This window comes from Bison bison, unplaced genomic scaffold (genome assembly GCF_000754665.1).
Source record: "Bison bison bison isolate TAMUID 2011002044 unplaced genomic scaffold, Bison_UMD1.0 scf7180017864348, whole genome shotgun sequence".
Classification (NCBI taxonomy): Eukaryota; Metazoa; Chordata; class Mammalia; order Artiodactyla; family Bovidae; genus Bison; species Bison bison.
This window is the reverse complement of record NW_011494920.1, coordinates 1,668,133-1,683,647: the sequence shown is the minus strand read 5'-3', so window position 1 is coordinate 1,683,647 and position 15,515 is coordinate 1,668,133. Positions and strand designations below refer to the sequence as shown.

Here is a 15,515-nt window from a genome sequence, read left to right as displayed (position 1 = left end):
GAGAAAATGTATTTGGCCACAATACAATTTGCGAGGGAAAGACACCACCGTGGGCCAAAGGTTGAGGGTTTGTTTTCACTTTTAGATTTTACATATCCCATCACTAAAAGATCTATCTCAAGCTTCATGAAAACACAAATGTCTTCCTTGAAAGCTCATGTGGCACGAGAACCTGAAGTTCCCTTCCATTCATCCAAAATAAAATCTCACTCTCACTTTCTAGTCCTACTTACATAAATGTTTATTCTGCGTCTCACTCTCACTCAATTACAAACCTTGAAAGTAAGAACACTGGTTGGTTTCAGTCACCTTTGTATTCTCAGCACTAAGAACAACGCCGGGCATCTGTGGCTGTTCAATAAATAATTTTGAACTAGAAAATCCAGGGGGAAAGTGCTATCAATTCAACTTGGTAAATGTTTAAAGTCCTAAGGCTCACCCTGCTGGATGACGATTGAATCCAGTCTGAGTTTCATCTCAGCACGCTCCACTATTCTTTCTTCTACAGTGTTATCGGTTATGAAGCGAAACACTCTGACTGTCTTGGTCTGTCCAATTCTATGTGCTCGGTCCTAGGAAAATAACTAGGTTACTTTGAATCCAGTTGAAAATTCACATAAATAACATATGAATGTGTATCTTGAGAAACAAAATGAAAATATTCTCAAGTACAATATGGTTTTAAAAATATGAAACAAAACACTGATGAGTTCATATTCATTAGCATTTCATTAACAGTTCCTAGTCTCAGTTTCAATCAAATTTATCAGTTATCTCACAAGAAATCCTTCCAGAAGTATAGAACATGTTGAATCTGTGAGGAACTTCCATATTAATTTTACTAGGTTAATGGAAATAAAATATACATCATGTCTTCAGACAACACAGACAAAATTATAATCTTTAAGTATGACAATAAAACTTTTTAAAAAATTTTTTAAGTTTAAATTCAAAATGTTTTTCTACTAAATCAAATCTAAATTTTCACAATAATTAGGGAGGAAAAGTGACATAAATAAACTCCACAAACAATATAAAACTCCTAGTCTAAACAGTACCCAATCAACTACATATAAGAAGTCAAACTAATTTGAATTCCATTTTCTGTTTCACTTCTGTTAAGTTCAGAAAACACATTCTTATAAAGCATCCCTATTTCTAATTGATCGATTTCCCCCGGCCACCTTTACAAAGAGTCACAGGATGAAAGTGGCCAACAAGAAAAGATATAAACACCACACGTCAAGTTATTAGCAGTACCAACTTACAAACTTTTATGTTTTGCTATTACTCTATAGATCCATAAGTTTTCTCAACATAAGAACGTTTCTCTTGATCTGGCCAAGATACTCAAGATGCATGGGCCTAAAATTTTAAACATCAAACGTGGCAGGCAGTTTAGCAGCTCCCCCAAACCTGTTTACCATCCCTCCAAGACACAACTATAGTATCAGTTACCAACTCCTTCGCAGTAAGTTATACTATGTGATTGAGTGCTGGCCAATCGAAGTGGGGACACTGTCAGTTCTGACCCATGAAAAATTCCCTGGGCAATTCCCAGTTTTCTCTCCTGATGGAAAGGATATAACAGGACTCTAAGGTCCTAAGATATGGCAGATGTAAGATGGAAATACCCTGATTTAGATGGATGATCACTTGCAAAACACCCTCAGTGAACTATGAGGTCAGAGAAAATACAATTCTATTGGATTCAGTCACTGACATTTGTAGACTGCCCATTAGCTCACTTTAACTGAAACATCTATTAAGCACGGAGTATATTTGTTGTCTCTTACCATAGCCTGAAGATCTACTTGGGGATTCCAATCTGAGTCATACAAAATCACAACATCAGCAGTAGCAAGATTGATGCCAAGACCACCAGCTCGTGTGCTTAACATAAAAACAAATTTTGTGCTGTTTGGTTCATTGTATGCATTGATGGACTCCTAATGACATAAAATAAAAGTCAGAAAAGCATTTTATCTGATAATTTTGTAACCTCTGCTCCCCAGATTTTACTCACTTGTCTCTCATCATGGGGTGTCTGTCCATCCAACCTACAGTACTCATAATTCCTCCACATGCAATAATCTTCCAAAATATCCAATACCCTGGTCATCTGACTGAAGATCAGTACTCGCGAACCTGTTGGCAAATGTAACAGACCATTATCAGAAGGTTCAGAAGTAAAAAAAAAAAAAAAAAAGTATTTAAATTTACTGCTAACCAAAACCAAGACTAACCAATTACCCCTTCATTCCAGGTAATGTAGTTACAAGGATAAAACTACACATTATTATTCAAGTCAGTCACTCCCCACATTTTTCCCATCAAGGCACAAACAGAAAAGGGCAGTATTTATAAAACACACTAAGGTAAACAAGAAAGGCTATCTGCCTCCGGCCTGGGAAATCTTGCCATCCCAAAGACATCTTTATATCCCACATACTTAAAAATAACCCTCCACCACAACAACCCTTCCCTGTGCAAGGCCCAGGCATCCCTTGACACACACCCAGTACCCTGACTTCACGCAAGTTCTGAAGACCCACTCCAGATGGAAGGACCATCCAGCTGTGCCTAACACCTGCACCATCATCCTTCATTTAGGCCACAACGCAAATTATCCAATACTCCCATTTCTTTAGCCAGCTGCACAATGCCTTCAGTAGGATATGAGACGACCAGTGGATCATTTTGGAAAATAATTATGAAACTACCTTGTCTCAGAATCTGAGGCTGATACTCTGCTCATGTTCCACGTTCTCATGCCCTAAATGTGCAAGGATGCTCAGCAGTCTCCTACCCACTCCTTGCCACCCTTCCCTGCACTCAAGTTTCTTCAGTTACTCAACTTTTAAGGAAAGTATTTTAGAAAATACATTTCCCAAGAAAGGTATAAAAAGAAAACAAATTCACTGACAACTCTAACAATGTTTTCAACAGTCAATATCCTAAAACAGAGTTATCTACTGGTACAATTATCATTCTTATCAAAATATACAGAGAAACACAAATGGAGAAATTTGAAACCTGTGTACTTCATTTTATAGAATGAAAAATTTGTTCATGAAATGCCTTGATATCTGGGATACGGTTCAAGAGTCCAAAAGGAGGAAACAGGTGCAGTACAGATGAAAACAAGCTGTGCCACTAGCTTACAACTGCTGAAGCTGGCTTCATACTAAACTCGCTCTACACTCATGTAATTTAAATAGATCTGTACACATACTCATTTTCATATAAAAAGTTAGCATATTATAAATAAAACTGTTTTGGGTCCATGCATATAATGTTTAATTAAATTAAAAATACACATAAATAACTGAAGAACACCACTATGAACACACCACCACCATCTATCAAAGGCTCTGTGAACTGTATATGAGTGGGAAGGGCACTCTTGGCATATTATAACCAAAAAAATGGTATTTCTAGGGAAGTGTATAGAAAATGAGAATTTCCCCTCAAAAATCCAGTGAGTTTGACTGCCTTAACTACAGTTCACTTTCTAAAAAATTTGAGGCTTAAAACTGGGGGATTGGCAGGGTGGGGTGTGAAGCTCAGATTAATGCACAGGAGTTTTTCAATGTCCCAAACTTCAACTTTACAAAGTGCCAGTGCAGGGGAGCTCCCTCACTTTAACATCACAATCTTAAAAGTTTCCACTACTTCTTCGTTTGATACCAGTAACAGAGGTACCTTGTTCTTTTAATTTAGGGAGCAGCTTGTCTAACACCACCATTTTGCCACTGTTGGTAACCAGATGCATGTCCGTTGTGTAAGGAGGACCCGGTTCAGCCCCATCAAAGAGATAGGGGTGGTTACAGCACTTCCTCAACTGCATCAGAATGTTCAGTAGCCGCATTTTGTCCATCTTCCCTGCAGAGTTCAGTATATCTATATCCTTCATCAATATCCGAGTATACCTAGTGAAAAGAAAACATTTTAAAGAAAAACATCGATGGCTCAAATGTTCCTGGATGGGTCCCTGGCATTTTATATACTTAAGCCCATCTCAACCCCAAAATACCCATATGAAACAACACATCAACTTCTAATGTGCGCTTAGGAGTGTACCACCCGAACTTCTTTTTTCTTGTTTCTCTTTACTGTTCCCCCTCCCCACCTTCAGTGTCCTAATGTGCACCTATAATGCTTGGGCCTAGAGTCCCAAAAGAGTAAATTCATCTTCTTGGGATGAACTGAAACAAAACTATAATGATACAACATTTTTAAGTAATAATAAAGCCAAATTTTAAATATAAGTTTTAAACATAATTTTAATCTGTAGTCTTTCCCAAAAGAAGAATGCTACTATTCCATTATTATTCAATGTGGCCAAGGTAGCATTTGGGTAAGGAGGAAGTAAGAATTATGAGAGCATAAGGCATGATGATGAAAACAAAATTAATACAACAGCTTTAAATGTAAGTTAAAGTACATGGGCTGAGGGGGAAAGAAGGGGGTAGTTAAGGTAAGGTTGGATTATGAAAAGCCTTGACTGTATACACTAGAAAGTTAGACATTATCCTAAAGGAAAGAGTGAGTGAAGTTGCTCAGTCGTGTCCGACTCTTTGCGACCCCGTGGACTGTAGCTCACCAGGCTCCTCCATCCATGGGATTCTCCAGGCAAGAGTACTGGAGTGGGTTGCCATTTCCTTCTCCAGGGGATCTTCCCAACCCAGGGATTGAACCCAGGTCTCCTGCATTGCAGGCAGACGCTTTAACCTCTGAGCCACCAGGGAAGCCCAAAGGAAAGAGTAATCTGTCCAAATACCAAAGTTTCAGGACCCTGAATCCTCTGAGCAACAACTTAAATAACCAAAGCCATCTATGCTTAACAACTCCAATTAGGAGGCACAAAATATTCAAGGCAGACCTTTCCAGCACAATTCTAATGTAAAATTCACCAATGTGGTTATAAACTAAAAAAAAAGTTGCTTTACCTCAGCACCGATTCATGTCTTAATTCTGTATTTTAGAGCCACATAAGACAGGCCTAACTCTTTGCTACTCTATTAAAACCTTTCAAAATTTTTGAGGACATTTAAAACGGGCTGCCTTTTGCCCATTTCTTTGCCTTTTATCTTTTCTGTCCTTTTACCAACAACTCCAGCCCCTTGAAAATACTTATCAACGTTGAGCACTGAACTGAACATACTTGAGATGCATAAGAACAGAGTGGCTAATTATTTCCCTCCTCTGAACACTTAAGTCAGCAGTTTCTAGCCTTTTAAGATTTCATACACCCATAAAACTTAAAAAAGGAAAACAGAAAAAACAAAAATAACAGAAATTTACAAGGTTTACAACTTCCTTCAGTGCAGTTCAGTTCAGTGGCTCAGTAGTGTCCGACTCTTTGCGACCCCATGAATTCCAGCACTCCAGGCCTCCCTGTCCATCACCATCTCCTGGAGTTCGCTCAAACTCACGTCCATAGAGTCAGATGCCATCCAGCCATCTCATCCTCTCTCGTCCCCTTTTGTCCTCCTGCCCCCAATCCCTCCCAGCATCAGAGTCTTTTCCAATGAGTCAACTCTTCGCATGAGGTGGCCAAAGTACTGGAGTTTCAGCCTTAGCATCATTCCTTCCAAAGAACACCCACGGCTGATCTTTAGAATGGACTGGTTGGATCTCCTTGCAGTCCAAGGGACTCACAAGAGACTTCTCCAACACCACAGTTCAAAAGCATCAATTCGTCAGCACTCAGCTTTCTTCAGTCCAACTCTCACATCCATACATGACCACTGGAAAAACCATAGCCTTGACTAGATGGACCTTTGTTGGCAAAGTAATGTCTCTGCTTTTCAATATGCTATCTAGGTTGGTCATCACTTTCCTTCCAAGGAGTAAGCGCCTTTTAATTTCATGGCTGCAGTCACCATCTGCAGTGATCTGGGACCCGTTTCCACTGTTTCCCCATCTATTTGCCATGAAGTGATGGGACCAGATGCCATGATCTTCGTTTTCTGAATGTTGAGCTTTAAGCCAACTTTTTCACTCTCCACTTTCACTTTCATCAAGAGGCTCTTTAGTTGCTCTTCACTTTCTGCCATAAGGGTGGTGTCATCTGTATATCTGAGGTTATTGATATTTCTCTCGGAAATCTAGATTCCAGCTTGTGCTTCTTCCAGCCCAGCGTTTCTCATGATGTACTCTGCATATGAGTTAAATAAGCAGGGTGACAATATACAGCCTTGACATACTCCTTTTCCTATTTGGAACCAGTCTGTTGTTCCATTCCAGTTCTAACTGTTGCTTCCTGACCTGCATACAGGTTTCTCAAGAGGCAGGTCAGGTGGTCTGGTATTCCCATCTCTTTCAGAATTTTCCACAGTTTATTATGATACAACTTTCTTAGTATGCCCTATTTAGGTGCTTTCAAAATAGCTACCATGTGTCATTACTGTAATTTCACAAAAGGACATTTTAATATAACCTAAAATAAAACATCAGCTCAAAATGGACTTATAAACTAAATAAATATAGCTTTCTGAGATAAGAGAAAGCACTTAAGTTTTCTCAGACTTCTACCATCTCTGACTTCATCAGGGACTAGCATGAGCCCATGGGCCAGTATTTATGACCCAGAAGGTTAACCACATGTCTCAAGTCTGTGCCACCATGGTTTCTTTTTTAAAAACCCATGTAGAGGGCTTTACATCCATCTCTGTTAAATGCCAAGCTTAACTTTTGAATTCATAAACTTCTCAAGCTGATTCTGTCATCTTTAAGAAAGACTTTGTATCATAAATTTGATTAGGAAGTCCTAGGTTCTACATCTGGGAAACTGTTCAGGCTGAGTGCAAACCAGCAAACTGAATTCCTTGACAATACAAGTACAAAAGCAAAATACAAATGAAAGTTAGTGAAGAATTAAAAGGATGATTTCAAAAACATCTCAAAACACATACCATTCCCTTTGCATTTTGCTGAGACCCACATAGATTTTTACTTCCTTCTTTGGAGGTAAACTCTTTTCAACATCAGCCTTAATTCGACGGAGGAGGAATGGACGCAAAACCTTCAAAGAGCAGAAAGAAATGGAGATGACCTTTACTGGTAACATAAGTAATATTTCAGGATCTTAAAAGCATCCATTAAATACACAGAAATGTGCCTTCTTGAATATCAAAAGATTCTTAGGACTTCTCCCTTCCAAATATATAATTTATTATTACAGGCTTCCCAAAGAGTATATTAAGATGACTATTCAATATATAATAAGTAAACACTTGATACACTTGTCGTAAAGTGTAAAAAACAATAGTAAATTTTAAAGATATTGTCAACATTCACTGCCTTTCAAATTTAAAACCAGTCACTTAAGAAAAGGCTAGGTCCACATTATGATGTCATCATATTCCCTAATTTATCTTTTTCTTATAGAAGTAGACAATACAACCTTCCCAGTCACTATCCCCCTGCCTTTCTTCCCAAAGGTGACCAATATTCAGTTTTTAACGTCATACATAAGTTTTGATGGTTTTTAACTTTATTTATATATAAAGACTCATAGTATATGCCCAATTTATATCTGGTTTCTTTTATACAATATTATATTTGTGAGACATACCCCTGTTGTATATAGGTAATTAATTTTCATAAAATAATTGTAAGACAGGTATAAAGCAAAAGATATCCTTTTATTTTTATCTTCCTTTCTATTTACCACTAGCTTATAAAAATGTGATCAAACTACAAAAATTGATGAGAAAAACAATAAGCAACACTTCTCGAATATCATCATGTAAGGAAGCTAGTGGAGCCCAACCAAAAGCTGGCACCAACTGCCAGACATGTGAGTGAGGACCTTCGGCCCCCCTGGCCCTCTTCCAGAACTGTCCATGTACATGCAGCTGGGTAAATCCAGGTAAAATCAGCAGAGAACTCACTCAACCAACTCATAAATTCTGCGGTTATTAAAAATATGCACAAGTTAGGCTTTGGTGTGGGATTTCCTGCAACTAAAGAAAACTCATTTAAAGAATTCTCTCATGCCCAAGTACACCATGTGATTGTGAATACACTCTTTCATTACAAGACACAGGAGCTACAGTGGGAATCTCAGGACAGCGTGGAGAGGCAGCTACCAGACCTGTACCCCCTGATTTGACAAGCATCTTCATGCTGCTATGTAAATAAAATAAACAAATGCCAAAACCGGGATTCTGTTGTGCTTTGGTATGCTTTACCTACATGTACCTATCTATTTATTAAGCAAAGCCTACACATTCACCCCACAACCCTCTGAACAAATACATCTAAATTGAGTGCTTACATGCTTAAATGCCATCTAAACTGAAACAAAGGTGTCTAGGAGACCATTATCTTCAAATATGTACAAAATAAAATTTCAGTACACAGAACTTTAGAGAACCTTAAAATTAATTTATATACAAATATTTGAACACTCAAAAGTTTTTAATTTTTTCCCCTTAATCAAATATGCACTTTGAGCCAGGCATTATGCTAGGGATACAAAAGCAAACGTAAGACACATCCTGCCTTTGTGTTTACAATCCAGAGGGAAAGCATTTGTAAAGGAGTCATTTCAGTAGCCTATGCAAAGTCCCATAATGTTAGAATACTGGATTATTAAAGACAGGCTACAGAGGAGCCTCTAGGCTGGCCTCGGCCTGGGTACTCATGGAGAAGGTGACATCACCACCAAGTCTTGGCTGAAGTATTATTCATAAAGGCAAGAAAGAGAATACTAGATGTGGAAGAAAAGATAAGCAAAGACACTGAAATTAGGACAGTGGTTACAGAACACTGACAGTGGGGTCAGCAATTTTAACAAAGTAAAGCTCGATTAAGAAGTGAAACAGAAGTTGGAGAACATTATTAACAGAAACATTACCTCTGTGGAGGAGGAGCGATTTTGTCCCACAGGACATGTTTCTAGGGCCTTGAAACATTTCTCACTGTCACAAATGAGGGCATACTACTGGCACAGAGTGAGCAGAAGTGTCCAGGATGCCGCTACTGAACAAGAAAATCACCTTCCCCATCCTCCAAAAACTGCACCAAAATGTCAACACCAGTTGAGAAACCCTGAGTTAGGTCATGAAAGGCCTTGTATGTAATGCTCACATGCTTTATCCTGCTGGTCCGGGTATTATAACCTGGGGTCTGTTAGAGAAATTTCTATCTTCCTACCAACTTTCACTTGTGAATCTTCACAGGAAGGAACAAGGCTGTATTTTACAGCAAAAACATCAACTCTGTTCACACTGCACTATTAGCAGTTGCTTGTACACAATCAATTGATTTAAGAACAACAGATGGACCTTTAGCCTTTCGGAAGCAAATCTGTTAGATTCTCCTATGGCAGGAAAATACAACTAAAGCTTCCAGAACTTGTTCATATTAAGTTCTTATGCTACTTCACTGTACGTTAACCCACTGTATGTTACTTAATTAATTCACAGTTAGAATTTCACCCTAGGCTCTAAGACTTAAACTGCCATACATTACCCCCTCTTCCCATCGTAAGTACTAAAGTGGGCAGATTCAAACAGATTTGACTCTAAAGCCACTGTGCTTTTTGTTAACAGAAAAGCAATATACTAATCTGTATCATTTTTCCCATTAGAAACATGCTTTTTTAACCCTACTCCAAAATACTTACCATATGAAGTCTCTCAACTAACTTTTGATCCCCAAGGCAATTATTTGTATCAAACCAGGAATCAAAGTCCTAGATTAACAAACAAAAAATACATTAAGATTAGAGTGATAGTAACTTTATGTGTGTTCAGTTGCTAAGGCGTGTCCAACTCTTTGCCATCCCATGGACGGCAGCACGCCAGGCCTCCCAGCCTTCACTCCCTCCCAGTTTGCTCAAATTTACAGCCATAATAGTAACTGCAAATACCTTATCATGCTAGGTTATATAGCATATAACAACTTCTAAATTAATTTAATATTTGAATTGTGAACTGCAAAAATCATTTAGTTCCTTTTTTTTAATGTGTGTTATTGTTAGCAATTCATTTTAGAATCATGTATTTCTTAAACATCAAGATGACAAGTTTCAAAGTGAAAAGAAAATAATTGGAGACAGTTTTGTAGATATGAAAATCAATATTTCTGAAAAAAAAAAATATGCTTGTTTCAGAAAAATCTTAAAAGTTAAAACCACTTTACAGTTTGCTAAGATCACTCATACCTCAAACACAAGGTTTCTAGAGCAATGCCAATTTTTGTTAAACTTTCTAAAAGTAAAATTGAGAATACAGACATTTCTTTAGTGTTTGGGTAGGATTTGAAAAGGACAGTTTCCCTAGCTTTACCTCTTAAGCAAGTTTATTATATACAGCTGGCCCTTGAACAACACAGAGGTTAGGAGCACCAACACTCCATGCAACTGAAAATCCACACGTAACTTATAGTCGGCTTAACCACTGCATATCACGCAGAACTTAGTATTTACTACTGAAAAAACATTTTTGTGCATGTGGACCCACCCACTTCTACTGTTCAAGCATTAACTGTATTTGCTTTATTAGTAAACATAATCTTAGAATTGTGTCAACTAAAAGTTTTAACAGAGATTATTAAACAAATAAACACGTCAATGTGGTAAGAAAAATTATCTCAAAAACAAAAATCAAAGTAAGTAAAAGCAGAATTAAAGTAGCTGGCTGACACTGATTAAATTGCCTTTCAAGAATACAATCTTCTCAAAAAAATTTTAAAACGTAAAAATAATAAAATCTACTCTTAAAATGATCCTTACATAACACACCCAATCAAAATTAACACCTTTTTGGAACTTATTTGAATAAGCTCTTCAAAGCCACACACACACACACACACACACACACTCCAGAAATGGGAGCAAAGGTTCAAAAATGAAGTCGAACCTGACAGAAAACCAAAATTACTAATTGCATAGACTGTCAACATAATTTACACTTTAAGTACAACCAAGAGTTCAATTAATTAACTAACCATTTCTATCATCACAAATAACCTATCAAAGCTAAGGATTAGTCTCTATGCTTCTTAGACCATAAGAAAATATGGCTAAAAAGACTTCACCAAATTTGAAGGCCATTCTGAGAAGAGGCCATCCTAGGGACTTAAAACTCAGGCAACAGGAAGTACCCAAATTCACTTGGGGAAGAGCCTGAGCACCGCCTTAAGAACTAAAGCAGTCCACCTAGAGCAGTGTCAGGCCAACATGACCACCCAATAAGAATGCGAATTTATGACATTCCAGAAAGAACAAGCCATGACTTCAAAAATGAGACTGAAATCAAAGGCACAAAAGTAAACTCTCAGGATGCAAACAAAACTTGGTAGGTTACAGGAGGCTAACTACCTAAAAGTGTGAAAAAGTAATGATTATCTCAAGCAGTACGAAAAGGTAGGCCAAATTATTTAATTCTTCTGGTTTTACTGAGATAAACTGACAGCTCTGGATGAGGTTTAAAGTGTACAGTGCAATGACAATGTTTAGAGAACATCCATCATTTAACACAGATATACAATTTTTGATAAACAGAAAAAATATTATGTATATTGGATTTATTGTTACTTACTTTTAGTCATTATTTACTCTTAACAATGTTCATATATAACATGTAGCAGTGTTACATTTATCATGCTGTACATCTCAAGTACTTAATGATCTTATAAGTAGAAGATAAATAAGTACAATAAACTTTGCACCTCTTAACTGCCTTCATCCAATTCTGCTTCTCCCCTGGTTCCCACCTCTGGTAACCAAAATTCTGATCTCTTTCTATATAAGTTTGTATGTTTCTTGAAGCAGGCCAGTTCTATTTCAAAAATATTAAGTATCAAAAAACTACTCCAACCAAAAAATAATAAGAAATACTTACATCAGCTGAATTAAAGACATCTGGTAACAAAAAATTAAGAAGTGACCAAAGTTCATGCAAGTTGTTTTGAAGAGGTGTTCCAGTTAATAATAGTCGATTTGTAGTCTTGAATTCCCTCACTATTTCTGACAACTGCAAGAACCAAATTCATCATTAGAATGAATAGTCTGCATATTGATCAAATTCTAAATGAAGGCACAAATGATTTTCAAATCTAAATATCAAATTACCTTGGATTTTTCATTTTTGATCCTGTGAGCTTCATCAATAACTAAGTACCTCCAGTTAAATTTTTTAAAAACAGACTTCTCTTTAATAAGCATTTCATAAGAAGTTACACATACATCCCATTCTCCTGGTAACAAAACATCTCTGACAAAAGCAGCCTGTTTAACAAAAGAAAAAAAAAATTCCATCATGCAAAAATAAACTATACATTAAATTTACTGTTAACAAGAGCATGGGCCAGGGGCGGGGGGCGGGGGTGGCGGAATAGTAAAAAAGAATTAAGAGTTACCTATAGTACACAAGCAGCTAGAACTAGCTCAAAGTAACTTCATTAATCCTATGTCACAGCCATGTAATAAGTAACTGACAAAATTCTTTGGTGCAGAAGTCAATAAGACTAATTCTTAAAATGTCTTATTTCCACAATTCCACTAAGTGTTGAAATTTTTTGGACACAGGTTTAGGAAAGGATAAAGAGTTTTCTGACATAAAGATACATAAGGACTAAGGACTAAAGATTAGTTTGCAGTAAGCATTTTCATTTACTTTAAGTTTATAGATCTATTAAGACATTGCTATGAATTTCCTCATTTTACAGGTGAGGAAACAAAGGCAAAGACTGGTTAAACCTCTGGGTTTCAAAGCACAGTAAGGATTCTGTAACTTAAAATACCCAAAATAGCTAAAAAGGGAGAAAAGAAATCTAGAGTCATCACTGATAGCTGAATGAAGGGAAAACAAAATTTAATACATAGTCCTTCAATACAGTATAAGTCCATTTTTTAATCCAAATTTTATATTCTTAATAGTGTCAACTATTTCCATTGTTGGTGGTGCTATTTTAGTCGCTAAGTTGCCTAATTTTGTGACTCCATGGACTGTAACCCACAAGGCTCCTCTGTCCACAGGATCTCCAAGGCAACAATATGGAGTGGGTTGCCATTTCCTTCTCCAGGGGATCTTCCTGACTCAAGGATCAACCCATGTCTCCTGCATAGACAGGCAGATTTTACCACTGTGCCACTAGGGAAGCCCTCATTATTTCCATTTCCTCTCCCAAAAAGGATGTGTCAGCTGATCAATATTTTAACTTATTTTGATAGATATGATACCAACGTGTCAAGTTACTATTTACATTTTTACTACTTACATTATTATGAAGAAATTGCTCTAGAATGGGAATAAAACCTTCAATTTTATAACCACCCCCAAAAAGCAGGAGAAACAAACTATATTCTTATAGCTTTCTACAGTCTACAATTCCTTTTTCCCCAGGATGAATCTTAGCCATCAAGATAATATTCCACTTACAAATTACTAATATTTATGAAGACCAGGCTTATTATTGGGACCCTTTCTCTTCTTTTATCCCTCCTCCAGTTATTCCCTTTCCCCAAACCTAAATTCAAATTCTTTTAATATCAAAATTGTTAATGAAATATGAGAAACTTACCCTTTGTTCTTTATCCCCTATTAAACAAACAGATCTAAGTGTTGGTACCCATCTCTTGAATTCACTCATCCAGTTGTGTAATGTAGACTTAGGCACCAAAACCATATGAGGACCAGGAATGTTTCTATAGTGTTTCATGTACCCAAGAAGAGAAATTGTTTGAAGTGTCTTTCCCAGGCCCTGAAAGAGAAAATAACCACAAAGCTAGGAAACATGGAACGAAACAGACTCTTGTATTTATTATTTCCTGATTGGTACAGAAACATTTAAAAGAAAAGCTGTATGTACACCTAACAAATAGCACAATCTTGCCCTGTGTCCAGCGGACAAGTGCTATGGTATTTAACCTTCACCAGTCCGTGAGGGACGTACCATTACCCCCCACAAAGCTCAGATGCACGCTTTCCCAGGGCCACCCGGCAGAGCTAGAACTGAGACCCATTTCTTCTCACTCCATTACTTTCTCCAAACAATTGTCTTAGCACTGTAGCTAGCTATAAAGAAACTTAAAACATTCACTATAGAACTAGTAAACAGTAAACAAGATACAATGTTTTACAAGATACAACTGTACAAGGTGCCATCACAGAGAAAATATTTATTGATGACGTTCAACTAATCCCCCCTGTGTCTCACAGAAGTGGGGGGTAGGGAGCAAGGGGAGATGGCCAAATCATTATATTACAAAAGTCAACCAAAGGCACGCTTCTCAAAACATATTATTTTTAAATTTATTACACTTTCATAGATAATAATTCCTCACAATTGAAGTATATATATAGATCCCACTTAGGCAACTAAAGTGAGCTAATTATTAGTGTGACACAGGATTAGTTTGCTAACAGTCTATAGTATAATCAATAAACTATATCTTACAAGTCTTAACTTTTATAAATCTAAATAGTGTACAAGGTTTAAATTATGAAACATGGCCTTCTACAAAAGCTACCAAACACATACCATTTCATCTGCAAGGATACCATTGATGCCATTCTCATACAAAGAAATGAGCCAATTTAATCCTCGGACTTGATAATCTCTCAGTTTACCCCATTTTACATCTAAGAACAAAAGGAAAATGACATGCACATTTTAAAGACAAGAAATACAGGTGGGTAGCCCCTCCTTCATTTGACACTCAGAGGTTTAACTTGGGCCTACACGTTTATTTTGACTGTGCCTTCTTCACTAGGTTTTAAGAATGGGACTTAGGCAAGTTCCAAGTCAGGAAAGGTAGCTGCTGTGCTGTGGAGCAGAGAAGGAGCAGATGGATATAGAAGATAAGAAACACGATGGAAGGCATCAGAGCGCCCCAGCCACTCAGTCCTTATGTTACCATATATTGGTCCTAGAGACTCTCTGGCCTATTTCCTTTCTCAATGTCAGCGCAAGTGTTTCTAACCAAGTGTTTTCACCTTCCCTGATGACCAAAACCGAGGTTTGCTGGAGACTGTTTTTCTCTTAACAAAGGGGAAATTTAAAAAAATTAATAAAAGATTATTTTTCCTTTACCCTTCCTTACTTTGCTTTTCCAAGAGGTCCTACAAAGAGGAACAATATCGTTCAGGGTTTACATTTCCCATTCCAGAATAATTACTAAGTATATGGATCACAAATAACCCAACTTTTTAAAAAAATATATGTATATTCTATATTCCATCCCTTTTGAAAAACACTGCTCTGAGATGAAATGTTAATTAACACTAGGAAAACTGGATACACTGTAAGAATGTGAGAAAGAGACAACTCAAATACTTCAAATTTCCTTTCTCTCTGGGCCACAAATCTGGCTCTGGCCTCTAGCTTCATAGTAAGAAAACTGGGTACTCTGTAGCCAAAAGAAAAAAAAAAAATCTGGAGATACACACTTTAACCAGACTGATGCATTTCTAATCAGATCCTATCCTCCCTGAAGTTTAGTCTGCTAAGAGTTCCAGATGACAGTTAATTATAACTTCCAATCCAAATTATAA

At 37.1% G+C, this 15,515-nt stretch overlaps 1 protein-coding gene across 1 annotated transcript in view; it reads right to left on the bottom strand.

Moving 5' to 3' along the window:
• Positions 1–15,515, bottom strand: part of SMARCA5 (SWI/SNF related, matrix associated, actin dependent regulator of chromatin, subfamily a, member 5) — a 38,996-nt gene that overhangs the window by 11,167 nt on the left and 12,314 nt on the right. The window contains exons 5-14 of the mRNA XM_010854724.1: positions 14,503–14,603; positions 13,543–13,722; positions 12,092–12,247; positions 11,862–11,993; positions 9,641–9,709; positions 6,921–7,030; positions 3,706–3,932; positions 2,027–2,148; positions 1,797–1,949; positions 440–572 (exon numbers count right to left, since the gene is read on the bottom strand). Of these exons, the coding sequence (XP_010853026.1) occupies positions 440–572; positions 1,797–1,949; positions 2,027–2,148; positions 3,706–3,932; positions 6,921–7,030; positions 9,641–9,709; positions 11,862–11,993; positions 12,092–12,247; positions 13,543–13,722; positions 14,503–14,603 (1,383 nt within the window). The remainder of the gene's footprint in view (positions 1–439; positions 573–1,796; positions 1,950–2,026; positions 2,149–3,705; positions 3,933–6,920; positions 7,031–9,640; positions 9,710–11,861; positions 11,994–12,091; positions 12,248–13,542; positions 13,723–14,502; positions 14,604–15,515) is intronic.